Source organism: Megalops cyprinoides, chromosome 20 (assembly GCF_013368585.1).
Source record: "Megalops cyprinoides isolate fMegCyp1 chromosome 20, fMegCyp1.pri, whole genome shotgun sequence".
NCBI classification, from domain to species: domain Eukaryota; kingdom Metazoa; phylum Chordata; class Actinopteri; order Elopiformes; family Megalopidae; genus Megalops; species Megalops cyprinoides.
In genome coordinates, this window is record NC_050602.1 from 11,154,883 (window position 1) to 11,180,559 (window position 25,677).

The window sequence follows — 25,677 nt, forward strand, 5'->3', positions numbered from 1 at the left end:
GATCGGATTAAGTGGGAGCCCTCTGAAGCGGCCTCACAGCCCTAACCGTGTTAGCGGGCCGCGAAACGCTCGTGAGCACGCCGCTGCAGGAAACTCATGTCCCCGACCCCTCTTCCTCCCACACCCCTTCCCCCTGTCAGAGTGCCAGTTCATCCCTCTCCATGAAGGCGAATTTCCTGGACACTCCCCCCTGACCGGCGCCCGGGCTGCTCCTTTCCTGACCCTAATCATTTCAGCCTTCCCATGCTCGTTAAAGCCCTCGTTAAGACAGAGCAGCGGCTCACCTGGTCATTTCATCCTTCTGTGTTTGTTAAGGCCCTTGTCAAGAGAGAGAGCAGCAGCTCACCTTGTCATTTCTGCCTATCCGTGCTTGTTAAAGCCCTCATTAAGACAGAGCAGCACCTCCTTCAGGTAGAGTAAGACATCACCTAGCTATTTCAGTCTCTCTGCACTCGTTTAAAGCCCTTGTTTGGATAGAGCAGCCTCTGATCTATTCATTTCAGCCCCTCTATATTCCATAAAGCTCTTTATTAGATCTTGAGCAGCATCTCAGAACAGAGATGGAGGGCTTGTTCAGTGCTGCCAGTTAAGCACAGGTCGGCTTTGCACCTCCTGGATTCAATCAGTGAGGGTGCCATCTTTCTCTCCCCGAAATTTCAACAGTCTCTCCAAAACTGGGTGAGCTGCAAGGTACAGCTTATTTAGTGTACCGTGTGAAACCGGCAGGCCCAGGCTGGTACCACGCCGGCCTCCGGTCTGTCGCACATTGACACGTCAGGGGGCAAGGTGTGTCCTCCTGAATTGTGGTACAGGTTATGTCATTAATGTTTAACTTTATCCAGCGCCGACCGGCTGGGAAAGGAATTTGTGCTGAGGACGCGTTGACCATGTGCCAAGGATGGAAGTGCAGAGCGATTCTTTTTATGCCGTGCCTGCCGGGTTAACCTACCCGGGGGGTAACTGTGTTCCATCTGCTCCGTGCATTCAGCTCTTCCCACAGAAATCAAGTGTTCCAGAAATTATTCCATCCTGTTTGTCAATTTGATTCTATTTGTCAAGCCCCTTTCCAGGGTGTTAACGGCTTGGTTGTTTTTCCCGACCAGAACAAATTAATTGCAGCACCTGGGAGGCGTATCCGCACTGGCATCAGTTTTAATGCCTGCGGGGTAATGATGAGTAGTCATGATGACCGGAATGTAAATGGTTATTGGAGTTGTAATGATGACATTAGCGGAGTCGTAGTTATTATTGTGGTGGTGATTATAACACGAGTAACAATTATTGTAGCAGCGGTAATGATGGCAGGACTATTGATGGCTGTGAATGATTACAGGAGTTGGAATGATCACAGTGTTACCGACTTGGCTGCCGTTGTGGACTGGAAACTGTCTGTCACAGTCCTGTCAGAAACGGCCCAGCCGGGCCGGACGGAGGGCCGGCCTCGCCCGCCGCCTTTTGAATCAGCCGGATTGCGCAGTCAGTAATCTGTTATTTCATCCTGGTGCGGAGGAAGGTGCAGCGAGCAGGTTCAGTTCAGGTGACCGGCGCCAGCCCGGACGGGTGTCCCTGCCTCATTGTGAGCCTCCCTGTTCCAGAGTCCGAAAGCGCGTCGCGGTGGGACGCTCTTGCTGCGGGTAACTGGGTTACGGAGCGCTCTCTCTCTCTCTCTCTCTCGGCTCCTGCTCCACTGCTCTCTAATCGCCGCCAGCTCGCTTATCGCGATTTGGCTAACAGACGCGTGTGCCAGGCAGAGTTTACTCTGCGGGCCCGTACCAGCCGCAGCCTTGTCTCTCTGTGGTACAAAGGTCGGTGCCGGCTATCCGTATCGGAAAGCGCTGAGGCGGTGCTCAAAGGCCATTGGGCTTCTGAAGCTGTGCAGAAGCGGGCCTGGTTTCGCTAACAGTACTGAAGTTCTGGGCTCCGAATTGAAACCTTAGTACTGGGCTACATAAAATTGGAGACTCCTGACCGAACTCTCATAGAGCCCTGTCTGGTGATTTTGCATGCATGGTTGGGAATGAATGGGTGCAGGTTACAGACTCCTGAAACCTCATTGGCCGTAAGCGAGACGAGCAGAATTGTGAGGAGCACATTAGGTACTAGTGGAGTTATATTTGGTTAAATTGGGCCCATTGAGTTATATTTAGCACTGAGAGGTACACAAGCAGAAAAGGCAGTAGTTGTTTATTGGAGCATTCACGTCACTAGCATTCAATGGATTTAGCATTCAAGTCCTTATTGTAGCCTGGTTTTGTTTAGCTCATATTTGAACAGATAAACAGGAAAGAATTGGAGGAGCCGTGAAACCCTAGGATTCTTCTCCAAAATGTTCAAAAAGAACAACGAAGTTGACAGTGAACCTGATTGAAACCTCTGCCCGAAACCCAGTGTAATGCAAAGAAACAATATCACACCAGAGACTTTGTAACAAATCTGAGGTGATTGTATGTTTTTGTTTAAAAGACTCAAGAGTTTTATTTTACTCCTCTTGCCGAGAAATTGTCTATCCTGGAAGGCATTGAAAATCCCAGCTGGCACACAGTCAGCATTCCATTGGCTGGGAGTCGTCGGCTTGATGTTAATTGACCCTTAGATAGCCTCTGCTTGGCTTCCTCATTGGTCCTGAGGTGATAGGGAAATTCCAGGTTGACTTTGTGGCAAATTTCTGCCAAGTAAGCATCAGTTATTCCGGCCAATTGCGGCTCTGGTAATCCAGTCGGTCGATCGGTCAGTCATGTAATGAGTCTCCGATAAGCACCTGTTAATCTCCCCTGGCCACCGCAGAAGCACATTGCACTAACCCAAATCTGACCTGTATGTGAGTGCACGTAAGTGTGCGTACATGCAAGTGTGTGTGGGAGCGTACGTGTGTGTGAGTGTGCACATGGGATTGTATTACCGTGGTTAGACAAGCATGCCCTGACAAAAAGTAGTATTTGTTCAGAAATAGAGTCCATAATGTGAGAGCCATATTTGAATACAGTGTAGCTTATATGCTACATACATTCGGAAACTGTGAAATATATGAAAATGTAATACTTGTGTTTGGAAGTTAAACCCAAAAATGTCCACACAGGCCCGTTGCTTTTACCTGTGAAGGCTCAGAGTGTCCAAAGAGTGTCTGTCAGAGTTATGTCAACTGACAGTGAAGCCTCCATTACCTTGGAGGTTCCACTGTGAAAAATGGAGCAGGACATAAGTGGCTTCTTCACACCTGGTATTCCACCAAGGGCCGACCGCCACGGGAGGAGGGTGCAAAGAGGGTGGCAACGAGTGGGTCAGGCAGGCGTTTGAACTCGGGGTGGGTCCGCGGACGGGGCAAAAGGGCGGAGAGGTGGCCAGACGAGACGAGGCCAGACGGCGGACGGGGGGCCCCGTCTACGGCGCGGCTTTGATGCCCTGTGCTAGTCTCCCGCCGCTGGCACCGCGCTGATCTTTAGAGAGAGTCCGGGGGAGCTCTGATCCACCATCTCCTCTTTGATTTTGCTACCCCTTCATGTTGCTTTTGTGGAGGGGAAGGGGAGGGGGAACTTGACCTCGGCCCGTTGTCAAAGGGGGCAACCTTTATGCTCGGACTTTGTTGTCTGGAATCCTGTAATGATATCCATGAAAAAGCCTTTCAGATTCGCTGGCAATTTACGGCTCAGCTTGACCTTGACCCCGGCTCACCGATACTGCAGATATCGCTAGCTGGAATTTTATCCCGATCATGCTGTACAGATCACAGGCCCTTATCTTATTTTTAAATTTGTGTTGCATCTTCTCGATTTAATTGAAAATTTCACACTGGATTTTGTTTGAGATTAGATTGTAATTGTGTCCTGCATTTCAAAGAAGCATGGATGGTGTTGACAACAGTAATGATAATGAAAATGGTGATTAAAAAAATAAGTGAACAGAACACTCAGAGTCCGAGTGAAGATGCTTTAGTGCTCCGGTGTCAGGGTGTCGCTTACCCACGCGTGTTTTTTGGTTTTTGTTGCAGGCGTGTCCCGAATCGGCGATTCTCCAGTGGCTAGCCCCCCGGCGGAAGATGGGGTGATCGCCTCCTGTTCTCTCTCAAACCTTGCATACCTTTCTCAACCGTCTCCATGTCTGAAGACTCGGACTCCAAGCCGTACCTGTTCTCCGGCCTGGAGGGCCAGGACGGGGCGGCGGCCGCCTGCGGCTCCATGTCCCAGCTGCACCGCATGGGCGGCTTCGGCGAGGGCCGCGACCTGGGCCTGGCCTCGGAGGGCAGCGACAGCAGCAGCCAGGACCCCGGCGCCTCGCCGCACAGCGACCGGAAGCGGGCCCGCTCGCTGCACGAGGAGGACGTGGAGATGAAGAGCAGCGGCTCCAGCGGCAGCGGCACCGAGTCGCACGGCAACGAGTCGCACGGCAACGACTCCCACGGCAACGAGTCGCACGGCAACGAGTCGACGGGCAGCTCCAACGGCAACAGCAAGGACTCCGCCCTGCTGGAGTCGTCTGGGAGCAACAAGAGGTCAGTGTCATCTGAGCGTGCGGGATAGTTTGGGGGGGGATGGAGGTTTGGGGCGCGGGGTGTGACATCACTCCTCGTCGTCACAGTTTTATGTCACCGCAGAAGTGGCATCTCTTCACTGCCAGAGCCCTGCTTCTCCTCTTTCATATTGTTTTTTTTCCCCCTCTCTCTGTTTTGTCAAAATAATTTCCTTTCGCACCTTAGATGACGTAGGTTCAACAATTAAAAATGCAGGCGCACCCGTCATCACCAGATCAAACTGAGCCTGTAATCGCAGCTTTGAATGTGTGGTGAGAAGCGCTTAGCGCTACACCCTCCGAAAGGAAGCCGCAGTCAGTTCTGCTACGCAGTTCATGGGGAGTTCAGTTTTTTATTTGTCTTGTAAACCAGTTAAACTGTTAGGGAGGGATACACATAAAAATGCCTAATTAAGTTTGATCTATGTTACAGAGCTCGTAAACGGTTTAAAACTCTGCGTTAATACCCTATTTCTGGATTATTCCACGTCTTTTTAATGATCGCTCCAAATCTGGAAACTTCTGGAAGAGGAGACAGCGGAGTTGATTTTATATGGCAAATCATGACTTATCACTCATCAGTCTATAAACATAGAAACGGCTCAAACAGTCCAATCTGATAGAGAGCAGATGCGGGCGGGGCCCGTACAGTGCACACACGCGATTCTCTTTCTCTTTCTTTTTTTTTTTTTTTTGCATTTTTTTCTGAGCACAGTCTGTACGGCCGCTGCGTTTCCTGTACTGGTCTGGGGAAGAGGGTCATTTGAGGACGGGATGCGGTCACCCACCTCGATATTCCCAGTTCCCCACAGTCCGATTGGGAAGTCTTCCACAGATGTGGGCGGAGGCGGTTTCCAGGGTGACGCACTGTTTTGTGGTAGCGTGTATGTCTTAAGCGAGGGATACGTCTGGGCGGCCCGCCAAACCGCAGAATGTTCCCCTGTCTTACGGACAAACGGCGGCCCTGCAGAACCTCAATGACAGGGCGACGCGCCCTCTTTTTTTTCACGGCTGCTGACGTCAAAGGGGCCCGTCCTTTGCCAGGGCAGGCGGGGGGGTAGATAAAGGCAGGTTTCTGCTGAGATGGAAAAAGTGAAGCGCGTCGGCTCTGAAATGAAAAGGCCTGTCAGTCTCACAATGCAGGCGGTTCTCACACAAACGCAGGCTGTCTGTCCTCTCAATCAGCACGTCGCAGGCCGCAGTGAGAGCTCCCTCCCTCTCCCTCCCCCTCCCTCTCTCCTCCTCTCTCTCCGGGTCTCCCTCTCTCTCTGCTTCTTTCCCCCTCTTCTCTGTGGCCCTCATGCTCTGACCCTCTCCCTCTCTCTTCCTCTTTTCCTCTCCCTCTCTCTCTCTCTCTCACAGTCTCCCTCTCTCCCTCCCTCCCTCTTCCTTCATCTCTCTTGCTCTCTCTCCTCCTCACCCCCCCGTCCCCCCGTCCCCCCCTGTCAGGGTCCCTCATGCTCTCACCCTCTCCCTCTCTCTCTCCCTCTCTCAGCCACAGTCTCCCTCTCCCCCTGTCCCTCCCTCTCTCTCTCTCTCTCTCTCTCTCTCGAGTGGGTGCTAAAGCAGCTGAAGGGGCAGAGGACCCATGCTGAACGTGCAGCAGGTCCCACACAGCATGAAAAGTGCTGTAATTCAGCTCTGCAAAGTAATTCTGCTCCAACGTACAAACCCCCATCCCTCTCCAGATCTCCTCATTCACTGCCCCACACTTCAGCTCCGGGGGTAAAAAACCCCTTTGCACTGTAGATCTGGCCCCCCTGGCTCAGGTTCCTGATGCTTTTCCAAGACAGTTTTAGTCATCTGGCCCAGCCCACTAACAGTACTGGTGCTGCTCTTATAAGCAAGGTGCAGCCTGAGTCAGCAAGCACTGGAATTACACTGAAAGTTTAAGAGAACTGGAAGGAGTGTGGAGTCATTACAAGGCCAGGCATATATCTTGATCTAAAAGTACACTGCTAATCAGTATAACATTAAATGCTACAGTACCTTTAGCAGGTAACGCAAACAAAATCCCACTGTCCAGCCTAGGCTTGGATAGCCTTGGCTCTACCCTAGTTATAGCCCTATAATGGAAATGAGGTTAAATGAAAGATTTAGATTTTGCTTAGTGATACTAACCTATTTATCGCATGCTAATGCCGGCATGTCATATTCGAGCTACCTCGAAGATAACTTTACATAATTATATCCCCGCTTGTGCTTACGGGGCTAATTCTGAAGGTGCTTTCTATAATAAGCTCCTTTCGGAGATATATATACCTCTGCTGGTGGTAAACAAGGTATCAGCAACGGCTACTTTTAGCTACTCCGCATTAGCGAGCTAATCTGGGAAGCTAATGCCACTGCCCAGACACGCTGCGGGGTGTCACGCTGGACTTCGAAAGAGTCCCATGAAGTCACCTGTTGGGACGGCTTGCGTTTAAACGGACACACGGTCCCCGAGGTTGAGCATGTTGCAGCAGCCGAACAGGGTTACATAACCGTTGTGCAAAATACTCAAGACACAAAGGGAGGGCCGAGCGAGCTCCAGGGGGGAGGTGTATCTCACCCGCTCGCGCCCAGAGAGAAACTGAAGTGGCGTGAACAATAGAGCCGCACGTGGTCTCTGAGGTGCGCCCGTAGCGCGATGTTCCACACAACTCAATTTGGAGGAGCGCGGGATAGCTCTTGGGTTCAAGGGCTTGTGTCCTGCGGGTCAATTAGAGACCTCCGGTGGGAGAGGCAAAAGGAGCGTGACAGGTAAGGGCAATTATTTTGTCTGTTTTTCCTCTGACAGTAAGGAGTTACGAGGTGTCACCCGAGTGTGCGGAGTGTCCTTTAACCCTTTGTGCGCTGTCTTTCTGTCCCCCTCAGCTCGAACTCCCACAGTCCGTCCCCGCCCAGCAGCTCCAACGCCTTCAGCCTCCTCTCCGCCAGCTCCGAGCACGACAACCCCTCCACCAGCGGCTGCAGGTTAGCCGCCGCCGCTTCAGGCGTTTCTTCCTGGTTGAGACTCGTGTTAAATGTGCAACCACATGTTGATGCTGCAGACAGTTAATGATAGCGTTAGCCTCCTCAGTCTCAGTTCTCACTTTCCATTGAAAACAAGTTGCAGTATGGCGCTGTATTGGTTACTCTGTGTGTGTGTGTGTGTGTGTGTGTGTGTGTCTGTGTGTGTACTTTGTGCCTTATCTGTGACCTGTTACACACCCATTTGTGCGTATGTGGTGTGTGTGTGTGTGTGTGTGTGTGTCTGTGCATATGTGTGTGTGTGTCTGTGCGTGCACACATGTGTGTGTTTGTGTCCTTTGGGTCCCTTTGCGGCCATTGACACAGCCCTGTGTGTCCTTTTCGCGCCCTGCAGCAGTGAAGAATCTGCCAAGGCCAAAACGCAGAAAGAGCTGATCAAGACTCTGAAGGAGCTGAAACTCCACCTGCCAGCAGAGAAGAGGCACAAAGGGAGCAAGTCCAGCACCCTCAACACCCTCAAGTACGCCCTACGCTGCGTCAAGCAGGTGGAAGGTGAGTCCCCACCGGGCATTCTGGGGAAAATGATGGGCACCAGCATGCTCCGGGTACACTCTGCCCTCAATGAACTGATCTAGGATCAGCATGCTCACCCCTACTCTAGCCCAAACTATGCTGAGTTGGCTAAAGAAGGGGCAAATCCAGGTTCGTTAGTTTGGGGCAGAATCTGTCAGCACCAATGGTAGCAAAGCGTAGGTGGTGATTGGTGCAGTTGGTGTCATAACATGAGATGGTGTAGCACTTGAGTACTTGTAGTATCATCACCAGTATGTGATTTCTCAGCTGATCTCATATCATACTGTTAAGAATTGCGGTAAGACCATATGTAATGTATGTATTATCAATGATACGGGTGTAAAAAATACACATTGGTTTTGCCATGCCGTAACAGTGTATGTGTTGTGTTACAGCCAATGAGGAGTACTACCAGCTGCTGATGATAAATGACAGTCAGCCATCAGGCCTGGATGTGTCCTCCTACACCATAGAGGAGATCGATGGCATCACCTCCGAATATACCCTAAAAAACACGGTGAGTTAGAGAGATTACACCCTCATGAATACAGTGGGAGAGGGAGATTACGCCCCCTGAAACTCACTGAGTTACAGAGATTACACCCTCACAAAGATGGTGGGAGAGGGATACTATACCCTCTGAAACACAGGCAGAAATGGTTATTAAAAGATATTGCACCCTCAGAGGCATAGTGAAAGAGACTGCAGTTTCACACACTGATTACACACACACAGCAGCAATCTATTTTTAATGTGGAATGCATGTTTTGGGAATTATCTAATATCACAACTTAAAATCTTCTTCATTGTGATTTCCTTGTACAATGCTCTTATATAGGCTTGGTTTTTGTAGTCATGAGAGGAATTATTGTGTGTGTGCGCGTGCACACATGTCTCTTCCACACAGGATATCTTTGCGGTAGCAGTGTCCCTGATCACGGGCAAGATCGTGTACATCTCGGACCAGGCGGCCTCCATCCTGAACTGCAAACGGGACGTCTTCAAGAACGCCAAATTCGTGGAGTTCCTGACCCCGCAGGATGTCAGTGTCTTCTACAGCTTCACCACGCCCTACCGCCTGCCCTCCTGGAGCATGTGCACCGGTGCAGGTAGGTCACGCTGCCGTCACCTGACTCACCCAGGTCACCTGTGTCCCGTGCTGCTGAAACAGCTCAGCTATGCAGCCAGGCAAGATTCTTCCCCAGCAGAGCAGGGCTATCCAGCTCAGTTAATACAGGGCCTGGTGCGTAGGCTAGCAGCCTCTGCCATTCATTCATGCCTTAGTAGTATCATTCACTTAGTTTGGCCTTTTTGGTAAATGATACATAACAGCTGAATGTTGGACAGGTGTCCCATCCTAGTTAACTAAGTACAGATTTAACCGGTTGAACAGCGGCAACCAAATCCAGCACACACACACACACACACACACACACACACACAGAGAGCAACATTCCTTGAAATTCAGTTTTGACACCACTAATGTGGAGTGCTAGTAATTGAGGAAAAGAACTGGTTCAAGGAATGTAATACATACTTTTTCCAGATCCAAGAAATTGTCATAATTATATTGAACCAAGAAATTTGTTGCCCGCTGACACGAAGCCAGTGCTGGTTGGAATCGCTCCATAATTTTTACAAACACCTGCCCAAAAGCGGCAGTTCCTCTACTCTCGAGGTTCTTTGTTCCTCTTAGCCAGTTGCTACTAGCAACACAACCTGCCAAACACAACAGACAGAAACAAACCAACAGTGATTTATGTTTAGTGAAACATTACAGGTTGCTAATATGTAGTCATGTTGCTCTTTAAGATTTGGGGAATGAGAATGTCTTATGTCTGTAAGCCAAGAATAATGGTAGGCATGACACCAGAGTCTCCAGCTGCATGGTACAATTCAATCAAAATGACTGCCTGAATCAAATATAGAGGAAAACACATTGAATTTGTGGTCTATAACTTAATTGAACCTTGAAAAATACAGCATTCCTTTTGCATTGTCTTGATTGCAGATTGTTAAACTTTTGCAAGAAGATATATATTTTATATTTTTATATATATACTTTGTATCTTTTATTTTAAAGTATTGTGTATTCAGAGCATAAGTTAGCTGAACAGCATTACATAGAAAGATAGACATTGGATCCATAAGATTTCTGAAACAGATTAAACAGATTTTATTTAAATATCAGACTTAATTAACTTATATTATTTAATTCTAACCTGTTGGGAAATTTAGTTAGAGCCTGGAACACAAGGGATGGGAGTGGGAAATGAGCCAGTCTGCTTCTCTTTCCTGACGGTCATGCATTTTCAGGGAGTGCTGACTGATACTAAACATGAGCAGGGCTTTGGCCGGGGGGGTCATCGTCGATTCATTGAAAATTTCCATGGCCTCTTGTTGAATATAAGCATCGCTCCGCTGACGGCTTCGTCCCCTGTCTCTCTTTTCCAGAGTCCTCTCCGTCAGATTGCATGCAGGAGAAGTCCTTCTTCTGCCGTATCAGGTGCGTGTGCGGGCTAAATCCGTCCCTGGCTCCGGCCTGCGTACCATCTGCTCCACATGTTTTCATTCATCCATTCCGTCCTCTTTGCATTAGTGCAGGGAAATTGGTTTAGCGTCAGCGCGCTTTGGGCAGAGCTATGTTTTTACTCATAAACAGTTTCGGTTGCCTCGGAGATTGAGCTGTGCCTCGGCCCCGCCACCTAGTGTACAGCCAGGGTATTACACACATCTGTTGCGTGTGGTAGATTAGATTACACTGATTCTCAATCCTGCTCCTGGGGCCCCCCTGCTCCGCACGTTTTCCATCTTTCACTGCTCTACCTACCTGACCGAACTCATCAGTGGCACTTTTGATTAGCCGAACACACCTGATTTAATAAAGAGCATGTTAGTCATTTCAATCAGGTGTGTTTGGAGCAAAGATAGGTAGAAGATATGCAGGACAGGGGGGCTACAGGAGTAGGATTGAGAAACACTGGATTAGAATGACCAACAAGAAAGAACTTAACAAAAATGATGTAATGCATGTGTACTTGCAGGATAAACACATCTGTTTAGCTCCCTATTTCCCATGATCTCATATTTGAACAAAGTCAGGCCTTACTCCTCAGGGCTATGTATCTGTGAACGCCTCACGCAGTCCACTGCGCAGTCGGACACATCAGTTCCCCGTGCTGCGTGCTCCTTGACTGTGAACGGTCCATGCGGGCGTCTGCGCAGTCGCACGCATTGGCTGACCCGCGCGTTGTGCTCTGTGTCTGCGCAGCGGGGGCAGGGAGCGGGAGGGGGACCTGCAGTACTACCCCTTCCGCATGACGCCCTACCTGATGAAGGTGCAGGACACGGAGCACGCCGAAGACCAGTTCTGCTGCCTCCTGCTGGCCGAGAGGGTGCACTCCGGATACGAAGGTACAGCACGGGCGCTGGGGGGTGACATCGTCGGTACTCTGTGTTGCTATGCTCTGCCATAGATAAAATACGTGCATACGTGCTTTAGCACAAAGGGTAGATTTTTGCCAGCTTGTCAGGCTAAGACAAATGTTTGACTGGAGGACAATGATCCAGGCCAAGGCAGTAGATTTCCTTTATCTGTACGATTGGTGTCACATTCTGGAACTTCATGTTTGTGTACTAATTGATGTACCGTTATTAATTTGTTCTTATCAAGAGCGACTCACAAAGCTATCATTGTAAGATATATACAAGAACAGAGATAATGAGCAGCTGATAAGTCTTCCAGCTCATGGCTCATACACTGGGTTGTGTGTGTGCGTGCTTGTGTGTGTGCATGTGTGTACTTGCATCTGTGTTGGGCTTGCAGTTTGTAGGTTTTATTTCTCTGAATTTGTATCAGTTAACGCAGTGATTCAAATACATCCGTTTGAAGTTTTACCACCAAACAAACATAAGTTTTACAAAATAAATGTAGAAACCAAGCAAATAAAGAAGAAAGTCTGAGTTTGAGACAAAGTTCAACTTTGCTAGCAGATCTTCTATTAACAGTTTGTAGGGTTTAGAGCTTTTGCACATCAGTTCTAATCACATTGAGTAACTAACATATCTGTTGTCAGTACGCTGTACTGTGACACAGTTTTGCACAAGTGTTGCAATAATTGCACTCAGACAAGGCTTCTTTACACCGAGGTGTACGGGAAAACGCTAACCTGAAATAAGCAATCCTTAAAGGCATTAAGAAAATACAAATAGGGGTTGGTTGCAGACGATTTCCATTTTCACTTCTGTCAGAATAACTGAATTGTTTCCATGTTTCCTGTTCAGCTCCCAGAATCCCCACAGATAAGCGGATCTTCACCACCACGCACACACCAGGCTGCGTGTTCCAGGATGTAGATGAGAGGTACATCACTCTTAACCGCTCTCTCCACACATACACACACACACACAGATATCCACACACCTTCTCATAATTTTACGTCAACATTCAACCCTCAGGTCACCACAGAAAAAATGCTAGAATGTTCCGCCTTCTTTTTCATAATCTCCTTTAAACCCTCGGTCCCAGTGGACAGCTACTACAGTCGCATGACTCTAATCCAGAGGTGTGTTGTAGATTCTAATCATCATGTATTCTCAATTTTCTGCTTCAGTGGGGACAGTAGGACAAGTGTTTTTTGTTTTTTGTGCAGCTGCTATTGTTAGACTTCATACCAACGTAACTGATAAGCCCTATTTTCACCAAAACAGAGAAAGATGTATTCGAAATAGTTGAGAGGATTTAGTTTCTTAAAGCGAGACTTTCCGTCAGCAAGCAAGCGTTTTTTAATTAAATCTTTATGTAACCGAGGAGGTCAGTTAAGAACAAGTTCTCTTTTACAATGATGACCTCACAAATAATGAAAAGGAGACAGTTTGAAAAAAATGTGTGACGATTAAAAGGCAGCTCAGGTTGATGTCTGTGATGTAACACGGGTGCCTCTCTCTCTATCATCTGCCTCGTAGGGCTGTTCCTTTGCTGGGCTTCCTGCCCCAGGATCTGATCGGTACCCCGGTCCTGCTCCATCTGCACCCCAACGATCGGCCGATCATGCTGGCTATCCACAGGAAGAGTGAGTCCGCCCTCCGGTTAAGTTATTTCTTAGGCGCCTTGCTGAATTTATCCCCTTCTTTGACCGTGGTGCCTTTTTCTTCTCCTCCGATGACAGTCCTGCAGTACGCGGGCCAGCCCTTCGACCACTCGTCCATCCGCTTCTGCGCCCGCAACGGCGAGTACGTCACCATCGACACCAGCTGGTCCAGCTTCGTCAACCCCTGGAGCCGCAAGGTGTCCTTCGTCATCGGCAGGCACAAAGTCCGCATGTGAGTGAGGCCTTCGGCCCTCTGTCCACCTGTATCTCTCTTTCGCTCTTTCTGTCTATATCTCCCCTCCCTCCCTCTTCATGTTCTTCCTGTCTCTACCTCTCTCTCTGTACTGTTCCTGTGTGTATCTCTCTCTCTCTCTGTACTCTTCCTGTCTGTATCTCTCTCTCACTCTTTCTCTGCACTCTTTCTCTGGGCTCTCTCATCGTCTCTCCTCCTCTCTCCCTCTGTCTCTGAATTCTTCCTGTCTCTCTCTCTCTACCTCTCTGTAGTCTTCCTGTCTCTGTCTCTCTCCTTCTCTCTCTCTTTGGTCTTCTTGTCTCCATCCCTTCTCTCTCTCATTGTCTCTCTGCCTCTCTCTCTGAGCGTGTGTTCCTTCTCCGTGTGCTTGTGGCTGCACAGGGGTCCTGTGAACGAAGATGTGTTTGCAGCCCCTCCCTTCACAGAGGGGAAGACCATGGACTCCGACATCCAGGAGATCACAGAGCAGATCCACAGACTACTGCTGCAGGTGAACACTCTCTCCAAGTCTCTCCCATACACACACACGTGCACACACACACACTCACACACAAACACACATACCCCTGACTCTGTTTAACCACGGCCCTCCTCTCCGACTCAACAGCCGGTGCACAATAACGGGTCCAGCGGCTACGGCAGCCTGGGCAGCAACGAGCACCTCCTGAGTGTGGCCTCGTCCAGCGACAGCAACGGGGGGCGGGCGCGGCAGGAGGAGGAGGAGTCTCACAAGGCCAAGCCGGTGAGTGACGCACGTCGGCTCCCTCAATCATTTTCTCACGCTGCAGGAATGCGCTTACATAAGGACTGCCTCTCCGGGACGGCAGCATGCAGATGGTGCTTTTGCTGGAGCGGGCGGGTTAAACCGAGCCGCCCACAGCAGGGACATCACGCCTGGGACTCCAGCCCAGCAGGTCCCCGGGGGCTTTGTTTAGCGCAGTTCCTGCTGCCGCTGGCTGCTGGGCTCCCGCTGGTGCTGCCCACCCGCTCTGTGGGTGGAGCCGGGGGGAGCGCAGCCGCAGAATGGAGATCTCGTGCAGGCAGGAAGCAGAGCGTGCGCTGGCTGTCCCTGAGTCTCACCCACCCTCTCCGTTCTTTCCGCTCTCCCTCCAGCGCACCTTCCAGGAGATATGCAAAGGTGTCCACATGCAGAAGAGCCAGGACCAGCAAGGGCTCATGGGATTTGCTGGCAAACCGGAGCCCAAGAGGGGCTTTGGCAGTAAGTACTCCCTCCTGTAACAACCCCCCTCCACCATCACTGTCACCACCATCATCTCTCACCTTAGTCAAGGGCGCAAGGATAAATCTTGGTGAAATGGTGTTTAGACATGGTGAACAAGGCTATGTGTTTATGTGTGTGTGTGTGTGTGTGTGGGACTGAGATTGCATCTGCTTTTGTGTTTGATTTTGTGTGTGTGTATGTGTGTGATTGAGATTACATCTGCTTTAATGTTTGCTTTTGTATGCGAGTTAGTGTCTGGGTGTGAGAGTGTGTATGTGTGTGTGTGTGTGTGATTGAGATTGCATCTGCTATAACGTTTGCTTTTGAATGCGAGTTAGTGCCTGGGTGTGTGTATGTGTGTGCACGCACACATATGTACCTGTGTACCAGCTGGGGACTGACTGTGGCCTCTCTCCAGCAGAGTTCCAGCAGAAGAGCCCTGTGGTGCGGCCCAAGGACTCGGCCGCGCCCCTGATGGGGAAGGAGAACGTGGCCTGCATGGAGGACAGGGCGGCCGTGCACGAGGAGCTGGCCTACAAGGACCAGACCGTGTACTCCTACCAGCAGATCAGCTGCCTGGACAGCGTCATCAGGTCAGGGGCCGCCATGGAAACTGTACTGGGGAGAACGAGGGGGTGCGCCCGTTCCCCCAATCTGTCCTCATTCAGTCTCTGCTTTGGACACAGCTGTTTTCAGTCTTGAGAAGCTGTCACACAAAATCTTAATTACTGTCCATTGATGGCACCGCTGATGGTGATAGTGTTTTTCCACTTCCATTACATTACATTCATTTAGCAGGCACATTCATTTAGCATTCATTTATCCAGAGTGACTTCCAGCACAAAAGCACAGAAGCGTATCCATTCAAGTTGAATGTGCAACAGTGTCAGACCAGGCTAACAACACTCCCAGACCAGTGAGTGTGAGCGTAACACCATTCAAGCCCTACCACAAGTTAACTTGTGCAACTTGACTAGACAACCGAAGCCAAATATTGACCTGAGCCATATCTTAGTCACACACACTCCCCACTCCTACTATATGGGCGTAACGCTTACGGAAGCCAAATAATGCACACACTGGATATGGTTTATTACACGTCTTACTCATATGTGTGTGGTGTGTGTGTCTGTCGTTTTGCTCCACAGGTACCTAGAGAGCTGCAGCATTCCAATCACGGTGAAGAGGAAGTGCGAGTCGTCCTCCAACACCACCTCCTCCAACTCTGACGAGGACAAGCAGAAAGCCCCAGACAACGCCATGCAGGTGTCCGAAGGTACGTGCAAACTCCCATCCCTTAACGCCAGTTCTGATATTTCAAAAGTCAGTTTAGAAGCCAGTGTGCATGCGCTCTTCACGTTGGAACACCTTAATAGCTGTTGTAGCCTGGCACTGCACTTTATGAATTAAAATTTTTGTAGAATATTGAGTTTTCTCCCTCATTTAATCACATTTAAACACCTTTAGCTTTAGAAGTACTATTTTACTGCTTTTGCTTTAAAACTGTATCATATTCCTTTTCCACTGTGGAACTGGAATAAGATATGAAGTGTTGGCGCTAAAGCTAGCTGACCAGTTACAGTACAACCGCTTCTCTAATGCACAGCTCGCACCTATCGCCACAGTGCCTGACATCACACAGAATGCAGTGTGCAGCTGGCAGCAGCTCTACAGTGGGAAAGGGAAGCAGGAAACTGAGGGAGCGATCGGTAAAGCCAAGCTTTGCATCGGGAGTGCCTCCGCTGTTCGGTCCTCATTTGCGTGTAGGTTGAGATATGAAAGGTCACGACCCATGGAAAAGCCCAGGAGGCGTATCACACACAGCGCTGCAGAGTCTGCCCTTCCCCAGTCTTTGCAGGCCTGTGACCTGCGTAGAAACGGTGTGTGTGTGTGTGTGCGTGTGTGTGCGTGTGAGCTGCGCGGTTGGTCAGGCTGGGCCGGGCTGCTGCTTAGGGCCTCTCCTCCGCACGGTGACTCTGGGGTTCACAGCTCGTCCGCCTCTCTCTCTCCTCCCTCCCAGCAGAACCTGAGCTCTTAGAGGCCGAGCCCAGGGGCCTCCCTTCTATGAAGGCGCACAAAAAGCCGTCCCCCGCGGCGGTGGGCTCCTCCCTCGCACCCCTGGCCCTGCCCAGCAAGGCGGAGAGCGTGGTCTCCATCACCAGCCAGTGTAGCTACAGTAGCACCATCGTTCATGTGGGAGACAAGAAACCCCAGCCGGAATCGGGTATACATATAAACACAATTTTTTTTCCTTCTACAGCTGATTTTTCTTCTTCATTTAGCTTTTTCCAGTACTATTGTATCTCATATCCTTATTTTACATCTTTTTGAGTATTTATTTCTTCATTGACTTTGTGATAGCCAGCTGTTTCGTGTGTTGTGCATGTATGCTTTTCTGCGTGCGTGTGTGTGTGTGTGTGTGTGTGCGCGTGCGTGCGTGCTTGTTTTGTGGTGTTCTGACTCTTGCATACCCATGCAGAAATCATCGAGGATGTGGCTGGAACAGGAGAAGCAGGGGAAGGTGCTGGTCCAGCCCCGCCCCCGAGCGCCGTGTCTCCGCCCACCCAGGAGAGGGAGGCCTATAAGAAGCTGGGCCTCACCAAGCAGGTGCTGGCTGCGCACACGCAGAAGGAGGAGCAGGCCTTCCTGTGCCGCTTCCGGGAGCTGCGCGGCGTCAGAGCCTTCCAGGCAGACTGCTCCCACTACCTGGACCGACACCGCGGCCAGCCTCCCACAGAGGGTACGCTGTCTCACAAACACATGTACCAATACACACACTCTCTGTCTGTTTTTCTCTCTCTTTTACATATACATATTCTCATGTGCATTCATGCACAGGCACACACACACACACACACACACACACACACACACACACACACACACACACACACACAAGCGCGCACACAGTCTCTGCTTCCATGTCTATGAGTGACCCTGGTCCCCTCTCTCACCTGCAGCAGCGGCTGCCACTCGAGGGCGCAAACAAGGTGGCGGGGCGGAGCCCGCGAGCAGGCGCGGCGGACGCAACAAGAAGACCAAGTCCAAGCGCATGAAGCAGCAGGAGTCGTCCGACAGCACGGTGTCCCACAGGAAGCAGCCCCTGCGACCGCCGCTGCAGAGCCTAAACCAGACGTCCTGGTCGCCCTCGGACACCTCCCAGTCCACGCTCCCCATTCCCTACCCCACCGTCATGTCCGCCTACCCCCTGCAGGTGTACCCCGGGACAGGCCCGGTTGCGCCCAGGGTGGACCCCTCTCTGTCGGGTTTCGGGGACAGCCAGTGCAGCCAGGACCCCCGCCTGACCATGCAGCCCTCGCCCTACTCCACGCCGCTGGTCACGCCCATGGTGGCCCTTGTGCTGCCCAATTACATGTTCCCCCAGATGGGGAGCACCCCACGCCAGCCCTTCTACCCAGAGCAGACAAACTTTCCTCCCCAGCCCACGTTCCCCACGCAGACGCCGTTCACAGCCACGCCCACGTTCCCCACGCAGACGCCGTTCACGGCCACGCCCACGTTCCCCTCGCAGACTCCCTTCACGGCCACGCCCACGTTCCAGGCCCAGGCCCCCTTCCCGGCCCCGCCCTCGTTCCCGGTGCAGACGCAGTTCGGCGCGCAGAACCCTTTCCCCCCGCAGCCCCCGTTCCCGGCCCAGCCGTTCCCCTACAGCCTGCCCGCCGAGCCCCCAAAGAGCACCGCCCCCGAGCCCCAGGAGGCCGCGTCCCGCTCCTCCACGCCGCAGTCGCTGGGCGCCCGCGACCAGGCCTCGCCGCCGCTCTTCCAGTCCCGCTGCAGCTCGCCCCTGCAGCTCAACCTGCTGCAGCTGGAGGAGACGCCCCGCTCCGTGGAGAAGCAGGACACTTCGGCGCCCCCTGCTGCCGGCCCGGTGGAGAAGGGGAGCACAGCCAGCCCTGCCAAACCTGACAAAGAGCTCCAGCAGGTAGGAGCTCTCCCTTTGTCTGCTTTTCGCTCCTTCTTTGCTGCTCCCTCTCTCGCTCGCTCTCTCTCTCCCTCTCCCTCTCCCTCTCCCTCTCCCTCTCCCTCTCCCTCTCCTTCTCCCTCTCCCTCTTTCTCTCCCTCTTTCTCTCCCTCTTTCTCTCCCTCTCCCTCTCCCTCTCCCTCTCTCCCTCTCCCTCTCTCCCTCTTCCTCTCTCTCCCTCTTGTCTTTCTCACACACTTTTTAAACATGTTCACACTCAGTGTGCCCTGCCAACACACATCATTTTCCCAGCAATCCTGTAACGTCGCCCCAGCTCCATCCCTTCACCGCAGTGCTAGTTAAGTGCTGCTTGTCAGCTTAGGGAGTGTTTCTCTCTCTGTAGATCAGTTCACAGTGTTGACAGTTGCGTTGACAGTTGAGCGTGCTTAGCTGCAACTGCCAGGCTTTTAACAAGGGTAGCACATGTAAGCCTACCCTAACCCAACCCAACACCATCCTTAGCTAGCTACATACAAATGTTGTGCTCCTGCAAGTTAATGCAATAACTCAGCCTAATGTGGCATTTAGCCCATTTAAGTGCATGTTGAACAGAGAGGATGATGATGTTATTGGTTATTTTGCCTAAATTGTGGGAGGGAGTTTTAAAAAAGCGATATTAATCATATTAGCTGATATTAATCAATGTGTCCCTTACACCTTTTAGCGTTCTCTCCATCTGTGTGGGCTAGAACAGGCATATGGAGTGCCCGCCCGTGTCCCCGGTCCCGTGGGACCTCTTTGTCCGAGCTTCGCGTACGGTCTCGATGCGCTTATGTCACGGTTACAGTCAGAAGAGGGTCTTGCTTGGAATAAAGTGTGCTGTAGTCACGGGTGTGGCAGCGAAGAGGTAGGCCAATGTTGCGACGCATTTGCACCTCGCTTGAAGCAAATAGACCCATAAGATTATGATTATGAATATGGTTATTTTTTTCCCACTTTAATGCAAGTCGCCTGATGCTGTGACTGCATTCCACTGCATTTTGATTTTTGCTTCCTTTTCTTGATTATTTTGTGAAGTCAGTCTGCATGGAGACCAAGGGAAAGTGCGGCACTCGTTTGAGTGTGTATCAGTATACACACATGCTGTTGCTCAGCGAATCCCTGCACATTGTTCTAGTTTTGACTGACCTTTGTTGGCCACTTTTAGTGTGCTGGCCATTGTATAGCAGATCTCATGATAATACTTTTTTATACCGGGGCAGTCTTTGCTTTGGCTAATGTCATGGTGCATGTCTCTTCAGAAGTGGACCAATATGTAGGGTGGTATGTAGAACAGCTTTGAACTGAATCTCATCCAGTAGACCTTTTAATAGATCTTAGGGGTGACTCTGGTCATGTAATAGGTTCAAATCGCTGTATAAGTATGGAGAGGAAAATAACCTCCAGCACACCTGCTAAGAAAAAGCTCAGCTCTGTGTGCATAGCAGCGCCCTCTGATGGCCTTTCACAGGTGCTGCGGTGCCCTGATGCACCAGGGCTCAGATGCCTTGTGACAGGCAGCAACCATTTTGAGACCAACCTTTTTTTTTTTTTTTTTTGTTTCCAGGCTTTAACAAACTTTTACCATTTGAATGTGAGCTGTTTTGCATCAGAAAGGAGAGAAAGAGAGGGAGAAGAGGGAACATGAGGAGAGGAAGAAGGAGGATAGGGGATGAAGAGGTAGAGGGTACAGATGAGAGGAGGAAGGGTGGCAGAAGAGTGGGAGGGTGGATAGGAGAGAGGGTGAGAGTGAAGGTGCAGCATGCTGACCACTCGGTGATGTCTTCTGTACAGGCGAGCTCCCAGGGTGACGGTCAGCAGAGTGACGCAAACTCCACCCTCAGCGACCTGCTGGAGATCCTGCTCCAGGAGGACTCCCGCTCCGGGACGGGCTCCGCCACCTCCGGCTCACTGGGCTCCGGCTCCAACGTCTGCGGCACCTCGGCCAGCGGAGCCTCGGGCAGCGGCACGGGTCAGTCTGACCACAGAGCACCGTGCCTGATTACACTGTGTATACCCCCACACTGTACCTGATTACACTATGTATACCCCCACACTGTACCTGATTACACTGTATAAACCCACACTGTACCTGATTGCACTGTGTAAACCCACACTGTACCTGATTACTCTGTATAAACACACACTGTACCTGATTACTTTGTATAAACCCACACTGTACTTGATTACACTGTATAAACCCACACTGTACCTGAATACACTGTGTAAATCCACCTCATCTTATAACACTGTTTAAACCTGCACTGTATCTCATTACACTGAGCAAACCCATACTGTACCTTATGCTGTTTAAACCCACACTGATTAGACTCACTACTTTATTGACTGATTAGACTCTGCACATTAAACCCACTACTTGATTAGATTATTTAAGCCTACACTGTATCTTATTACAATGTTTTATACGGTGTGAAGCCACACTGTACCTTACTAAACTGTGTAAACCCACAGTGTGACTTATTACACTGTGTAAATCCATACTGTACATTATCACACTGTATAACCCAAATTGAGCCTTATTACACTGTATAAACCCACACTGTACCTGAATGGTTTGTATAAATTCACACTGAATCTTATTACACTGTGTAAACCCACACTGTACTTTATTACACTATTACTTGAGATAAATGCACACTGTCCTATGCTATTCTATAGCACAGTATACATTATTTCTCAGCCCACGCGCACACAAAGTGTAATTTGTCGTAGTAATTTGTACTATATTGCTGTGTCTCACTCTGTCCCTTCCACTGAACCTCTGCTTTCCAGGGAGCAGCCACCTGAGCAACAACAGCAGCAAGTACTTCGGCAGCATCGACTCGTCCCAGAATAGCCACAAGGCCGGGGTGCGCGGGGGCGGGGCCGGGGCCGGGGGCGGAGCCGTGGAGCTGGAGGAGCGGCAGCGCTTCATCAAGTACGTACTGCAGGACCCGCTCTGGCTGCTCATGGCCAACGCCGATGAGTCCGTCATGATGACCTACCAGCTCCCCTCGCGGTGAGTGGCAGGAGACAGGCGTAAGATGATTGCCCCCCACCGGCGTCTGGTATCTTTCCCCCTTACCCTGCCCCCGATCCCCACCCGCCAAAAAACAGCTCGCACGACCCCTCGCCCCTTTCCTCCTCTCCTTTGAGCTGCGTCTGCGTTTGCGTCTGCACACACTAAACCCTAAGGCCGGCATAAGGAAAGCTAACGAGGAGCTGTGACCCATGGAAGCAGTGTGGGCTCTTACCAGAGCCGTGTGGGCTCATACTCTTTTGTCAGTTTTTAAAGCGGTATCATTCCAGCAATTTAAACACCAAAAAACCCGACACTGGGCTTGCAGTAATACAGGCAGTGTTGTGTGCAAAATAACATAAAATAGGATAAAATAATGTGAATAAAATATGTGAAATAAAAGGTTCCACTATGCAGTTGGACAGCACCCACTGAATGTGGTGACCCAACTGCAATTCCAGACATGTGGTTATATTAAGTATACTCTTCTACTAATATACTCCTGTATACTGTAACCATTTTTGTAAATTGTTTAGGGGCAATGTGGCTTTTTCACTTTTCAATGCCAAGAAGGCTTCATCTTAAATCAGTCAGCTGGCTAAACTTGTGACAGAGGGGGTTAAATGACCTTCTGGTTTTCCCTGTAGTTTTGGTAGCACTGCAACCTAGTGGCTAACTCCAGCAGTACACTTGTACTCTGCTACATATAACTTGTGTTTGTGACGTGCTCACACTTTCTCAGATTGGATGGGCAGCATGATGCCTGGCCTTAGGTTATGTTCAGACTGCATGCGCCAGACCCCTGCCCTAAATTTTCATCCTGGTGGATGTGTGTGTTGATTTCAGTTCCAGCTGGGCTCGGTGAACCATCACTGGGGTCATTCGACAGTTTTTTGCCAGTTTTCTGTGCTGCTAAATATATAAGAAATACTTCAACTTCTAACATCATCTGCTCAAGGACATGGCAGCAGTATAAATTGATTGAGCCTAATTGTTTAATTGTTGTAGGCCCAATCACAATCAGCTGACCAGTTGATTCTATTCAGGCATTTTGAACAAAACGTGCATTGCTAATCTAAGCAGTATAAAAGAACAAAAATTAGGGAAAGATTTTTTCAATTGCATGAACACAGTTCCTGCTACAGATATCTCCTACATAAGACTGAAGCAGAAACAACCATATAACCCTCAGGATCAGCTTAAAAGTAGCAGTTCAAACTACCATCGTTATTGAAGCCCAGCAGGAGCTAAAGCCAGCACATAGTGTGCTACTGTGTGTAGAGAGTGTGTTTTAGAACTAGCACAGCTCAGGGTCTGCTGTTAGCCCTGTTAACCTTGTCTCCTGACTGGTACTGCTCGTTGTTGTATGCATCTATCTGAGCATTTATGGAACTCATGTGTAGAGTTGTATATTTTTCTACTTCCACTTAGAAATCCTTTCTTAACTCTGCATAATACTGGGCACATGTGCAAACCGGAAATCATGCTACTACAGCTTGGGGTGGTTTCAGCTTATAGCGTATCTCCTCCGTAGAAGCTGCTGGCACAAAAGTTGAAAGGATTTAGTTTGTAAAAGGCGTAGAGATGACATAGCAAACGTTGTTTATCTTCGGGGAACACCATAATGAGGCCAAACTGCTGCTTCTTCCCAGTAGACTCGTGTGGCTGTTCAGTGTAGTAGCAACCTGTATCCAGCAGGTGGCTCTCTCACTCCAAAGTCAGTGGCAGATAAGGGTTAGCTCGGCCTGTTTATCTGACGGCTTGTCTCTTCTCTGCCGGACCTGCAGGGAGGTACAGAAGGTGCTTAGGGAGGACCGGGAGAAGCTGCAGCAGATGCAGAAGAAACAGCCACGCTTCACCGAGGAGCAGAAGAAGGAGCTGGTGGAGGTGCACCCCTGGATGAGGAGAGGCGGCCTGCCGCAAGCCATCGACGTGAAGGTGAGATCTCTCCCCAATGACGAAAAGGGAGTGCCGTGAGGTGTTATGGGCAACCTGTCCATAGCGCATTTCTGGCACTATCCAATATGACTGGATTAGTTAGAATAAGTGTGAGGGTAAAAACTACCAACTCATAAACTAACTACCATGGGAGTTTATGGAAATGTATATCTCAATGCTAAAGTGGTGATATATGCCAATCACAGCAAATCATGAAGTCAAACTATTGAAGGAGACATCAAGGTTACACAAAGGAAAGAGCTTCACACCAGAGGCTGGTTTTGTCCTGCAGAAACTCACTATGTCCTGCAGGTATTCCAGCCCTGTCTAACTAAGGCATCGGCTACCCCTCCCACTGAATACATGGCCAATACAGTCCAAAGGAGGCTCGTTATTTCATTGGCATATAAGTGCTACAGATGTTTGGTTCTTGAGACATTTTTAACTGTAGGGCAATCTATGTCCACCAGGGGGCGATATATCACACAAGTCTTACTGCTTTATGACTTCTGAAGCGGTATGCACCAAGTAGGCATAATTGTTGCCCTGCAACTGCTCATGCAGTCATTTAGCAGATACTTTTATCCAAAGTAACTTACAAGGCCGTTATGGCCGTGAATATCAAGCACAGATAGCAAGGACTAACCACTGGCAACAAAACAGAGTCAAAGCTAACACACCGAAGGTAACACAGCTGAGGTTCTGAGTGGAGAGGCGGCTTTTCAGTCTGCGCTTGAGTATCAGGAGAGACTGCAGTCCTGACCTGTGCAGGCGGCTTCCTCAACCATTCTGAAGCCAGACTGGAGAGTATTATTTTTCTTATGTATTAATTCCTCTTTGTAATTATACAGTCCCGTTCGGCAGTGCAGCATTAATAACAATAATAACTGTGTGTGTATGTGTATGTGTCTGGACTTGGGTTTCTCTCTCTATGTGCCTGTGGTCCTGTGTGTGTGCTCATGTGTGTGGGTCATGTGCTTGTAGGCTTGTGGGTGCTGTGAGGAAGTCTCCCCAGCCCTGATTGAGGAGGAGCCGCCGGACCTGGAGATGGGGGAGACTATCGAAGACGGACATTCCCAGAAGGGCGGAGAGGAGCCCCAGCCGGCCAACCCCTGCCCTGGCCCACCTCCCAACCTTTGAACCAACACTGCCCCCACCAGGCCAAGACGCTCAAGCGCAGCCTGGCACCCTCGACCTCCCTTAAGCGCGCCTACTGCGCGACGCAGCCGGAGGGGGCCTGATCACAGTTGTGCGCACAGACTCTCAGCACCTACGCACACCTGTGGTCCAGCCTTACGCTTCACTCCCCAGGGACGCGAACTTAAACCCCGCGACCGGGTGTGCCCGCGCTCGGTGTGAGTGGACAAAGCTGGTACACTGCCTGCGCAGAGACTGTTGGAGTTTCTGAGGGTGTCTGACACACACTGACAGTGATATGCTACACTGTGTCACGCAGCTACAGCACCCTGTGCATAATGCAGTTGCTCGAGCCAAGGCCGTGTTTGCCACGCCAAGATCCTGCCTCAGAGCCAAACGGAAAATGACCCAAGATGACCTGCGGCAGAAGGGCTCACTGTCTAAGCCAGTTGCTGACCAGAATCCTCTCGACAGTCACTTTTATCCACCGCCCACACGTTATGTACATTTTCATCTTTCTACTGCATGTGAGAGTCTCTTTTTTACATAAATATACAGAAACATACACAAATAGTACTGTCAAGTTCCTGTTTAGTTTATGCAGGTCCAGTAGCTGTCTCTGATGGTTGGTTTGTATGTACTTCTTGCTCATCCCTCCTCTGAAGATTTTTTCCTTTTATGCATTTTATATGCTGTTGGGAAATTTTTTATTTTCGTTTGTTTTTTTTTTAAAGCTTGAGATTCTCGTATGGACTTAAAGCTGTTCTAATGGTGAAGATAATACATTTCCTCTGCCTCAAACCTAGACATAAATGATGCTAAGAGTTTATGAGTGAAAGTGCTAAGCTAGTGCATTAGGGGAATATTTTATCCTCGGTGGTTTGAAATACATATTTTTATACAAAGCAATATAAGAGCCAGACAGAATTCAGTCTATTCAAACAGAAACACAAGACAAAGTGACCACTTCTTGCCATTCTTCGTGCTCAAATCTAAGAGTACAGGCCAGAATATGTTGGGACACTGCAA

At 50.0% G+C, this 25,677-nt stretch overlaps 1 protein-coding gene across 4 annotated transcripts in view; it reads left to right on the forward strand.

Moving 5' to 3' along the window:
• Positions 1–25,114, forward strand: part of per2 (period circadian clock 2) — a 31,217-nt gene extending 6,103 nt beyond the window's left edge. Inside the window, exons 2-23 of one of the 4 annotated variants that reach the window (XM_036553711.1) lie at positions 3,986–4,486; positions 7,360–7,458; positions 7,850–8,007; positions 8,424–8,545; positions 8,936–9,137; positions 10,483–10,534; positions 11,300–11,442; positions 12,313–12,391; positions 12,994–13,100; positions 13,197–13,350; positions 13,753–13,861; positions 13,979–14,113; positions 14,485–14,590; positions 15,012–15,186; positions 15,742–15,869; positions 16,614–16,817; positions 17,073–17,333; positions 17,554–18,536; positions 20,349–20,526; positions 21,348–21,573; positions 23,361–23,511; positions 24,496–25,114. In XM_036553711.1, the coding sequence (XP_036409604.1) occupies positions 4,092–4,486; positions 7,360–7,458; positions 7,850–8,007; positions 8,424–8,545; positions 8,936–9,137; positions 10,483–10,534; positions 11,300–11,442; positions 12,313–12,391; positions 12,994–13,100; positions 13,197–13,350; positions 13,753–13,861; positions 13,979–14,113; positions 14,485–14,590; positions 15,012–15,186; positions 15,742–15,869; positions 16,614–16,817; positions 17,073–17,333; positions 17,554–18,536; positions 20,349–20,526; positions 21,348–21,573; positions 23,361–23,511; positions 24,496–24,651 (4,323 nt within the window). In that variant the 5' untranslated portion in view covers positions 3,986–4,091 and the 3' untranslated portion in view covers positions 24,652–25,114. The remainder of the gene's footprint in view (positions 1–3,985; positions 4,487–7,359; positions 7,459–7,849; positions 8,008–8,423; positions 8,546–8,935; positions 9,138–10,482; positions 10,535–11,299; positions 11,443–12,312; positions 12,392–12,993; positions 13,101–13,196; positions 13,351–13,752; positions 13,862–13,978; positions 14,114–14,484; positions 14,591–15,011; positions 15,187–15,741; positions 15,870–16,613; positions 16,818–17,072; positions 17,334–17,553; positions 18,537–20,348; positions 20,527–21,347; positions 21,574–23,360; positions 23,512–24,495) is intronic. The other 3 variants (XM_036553715.1, XM_036553712.1, XM_036553714.1) reach the window with 3 other exon arrangements.
• The last annotated feature ends 563 nt before the right edge of the window (positions 25,115–25,677 follow it).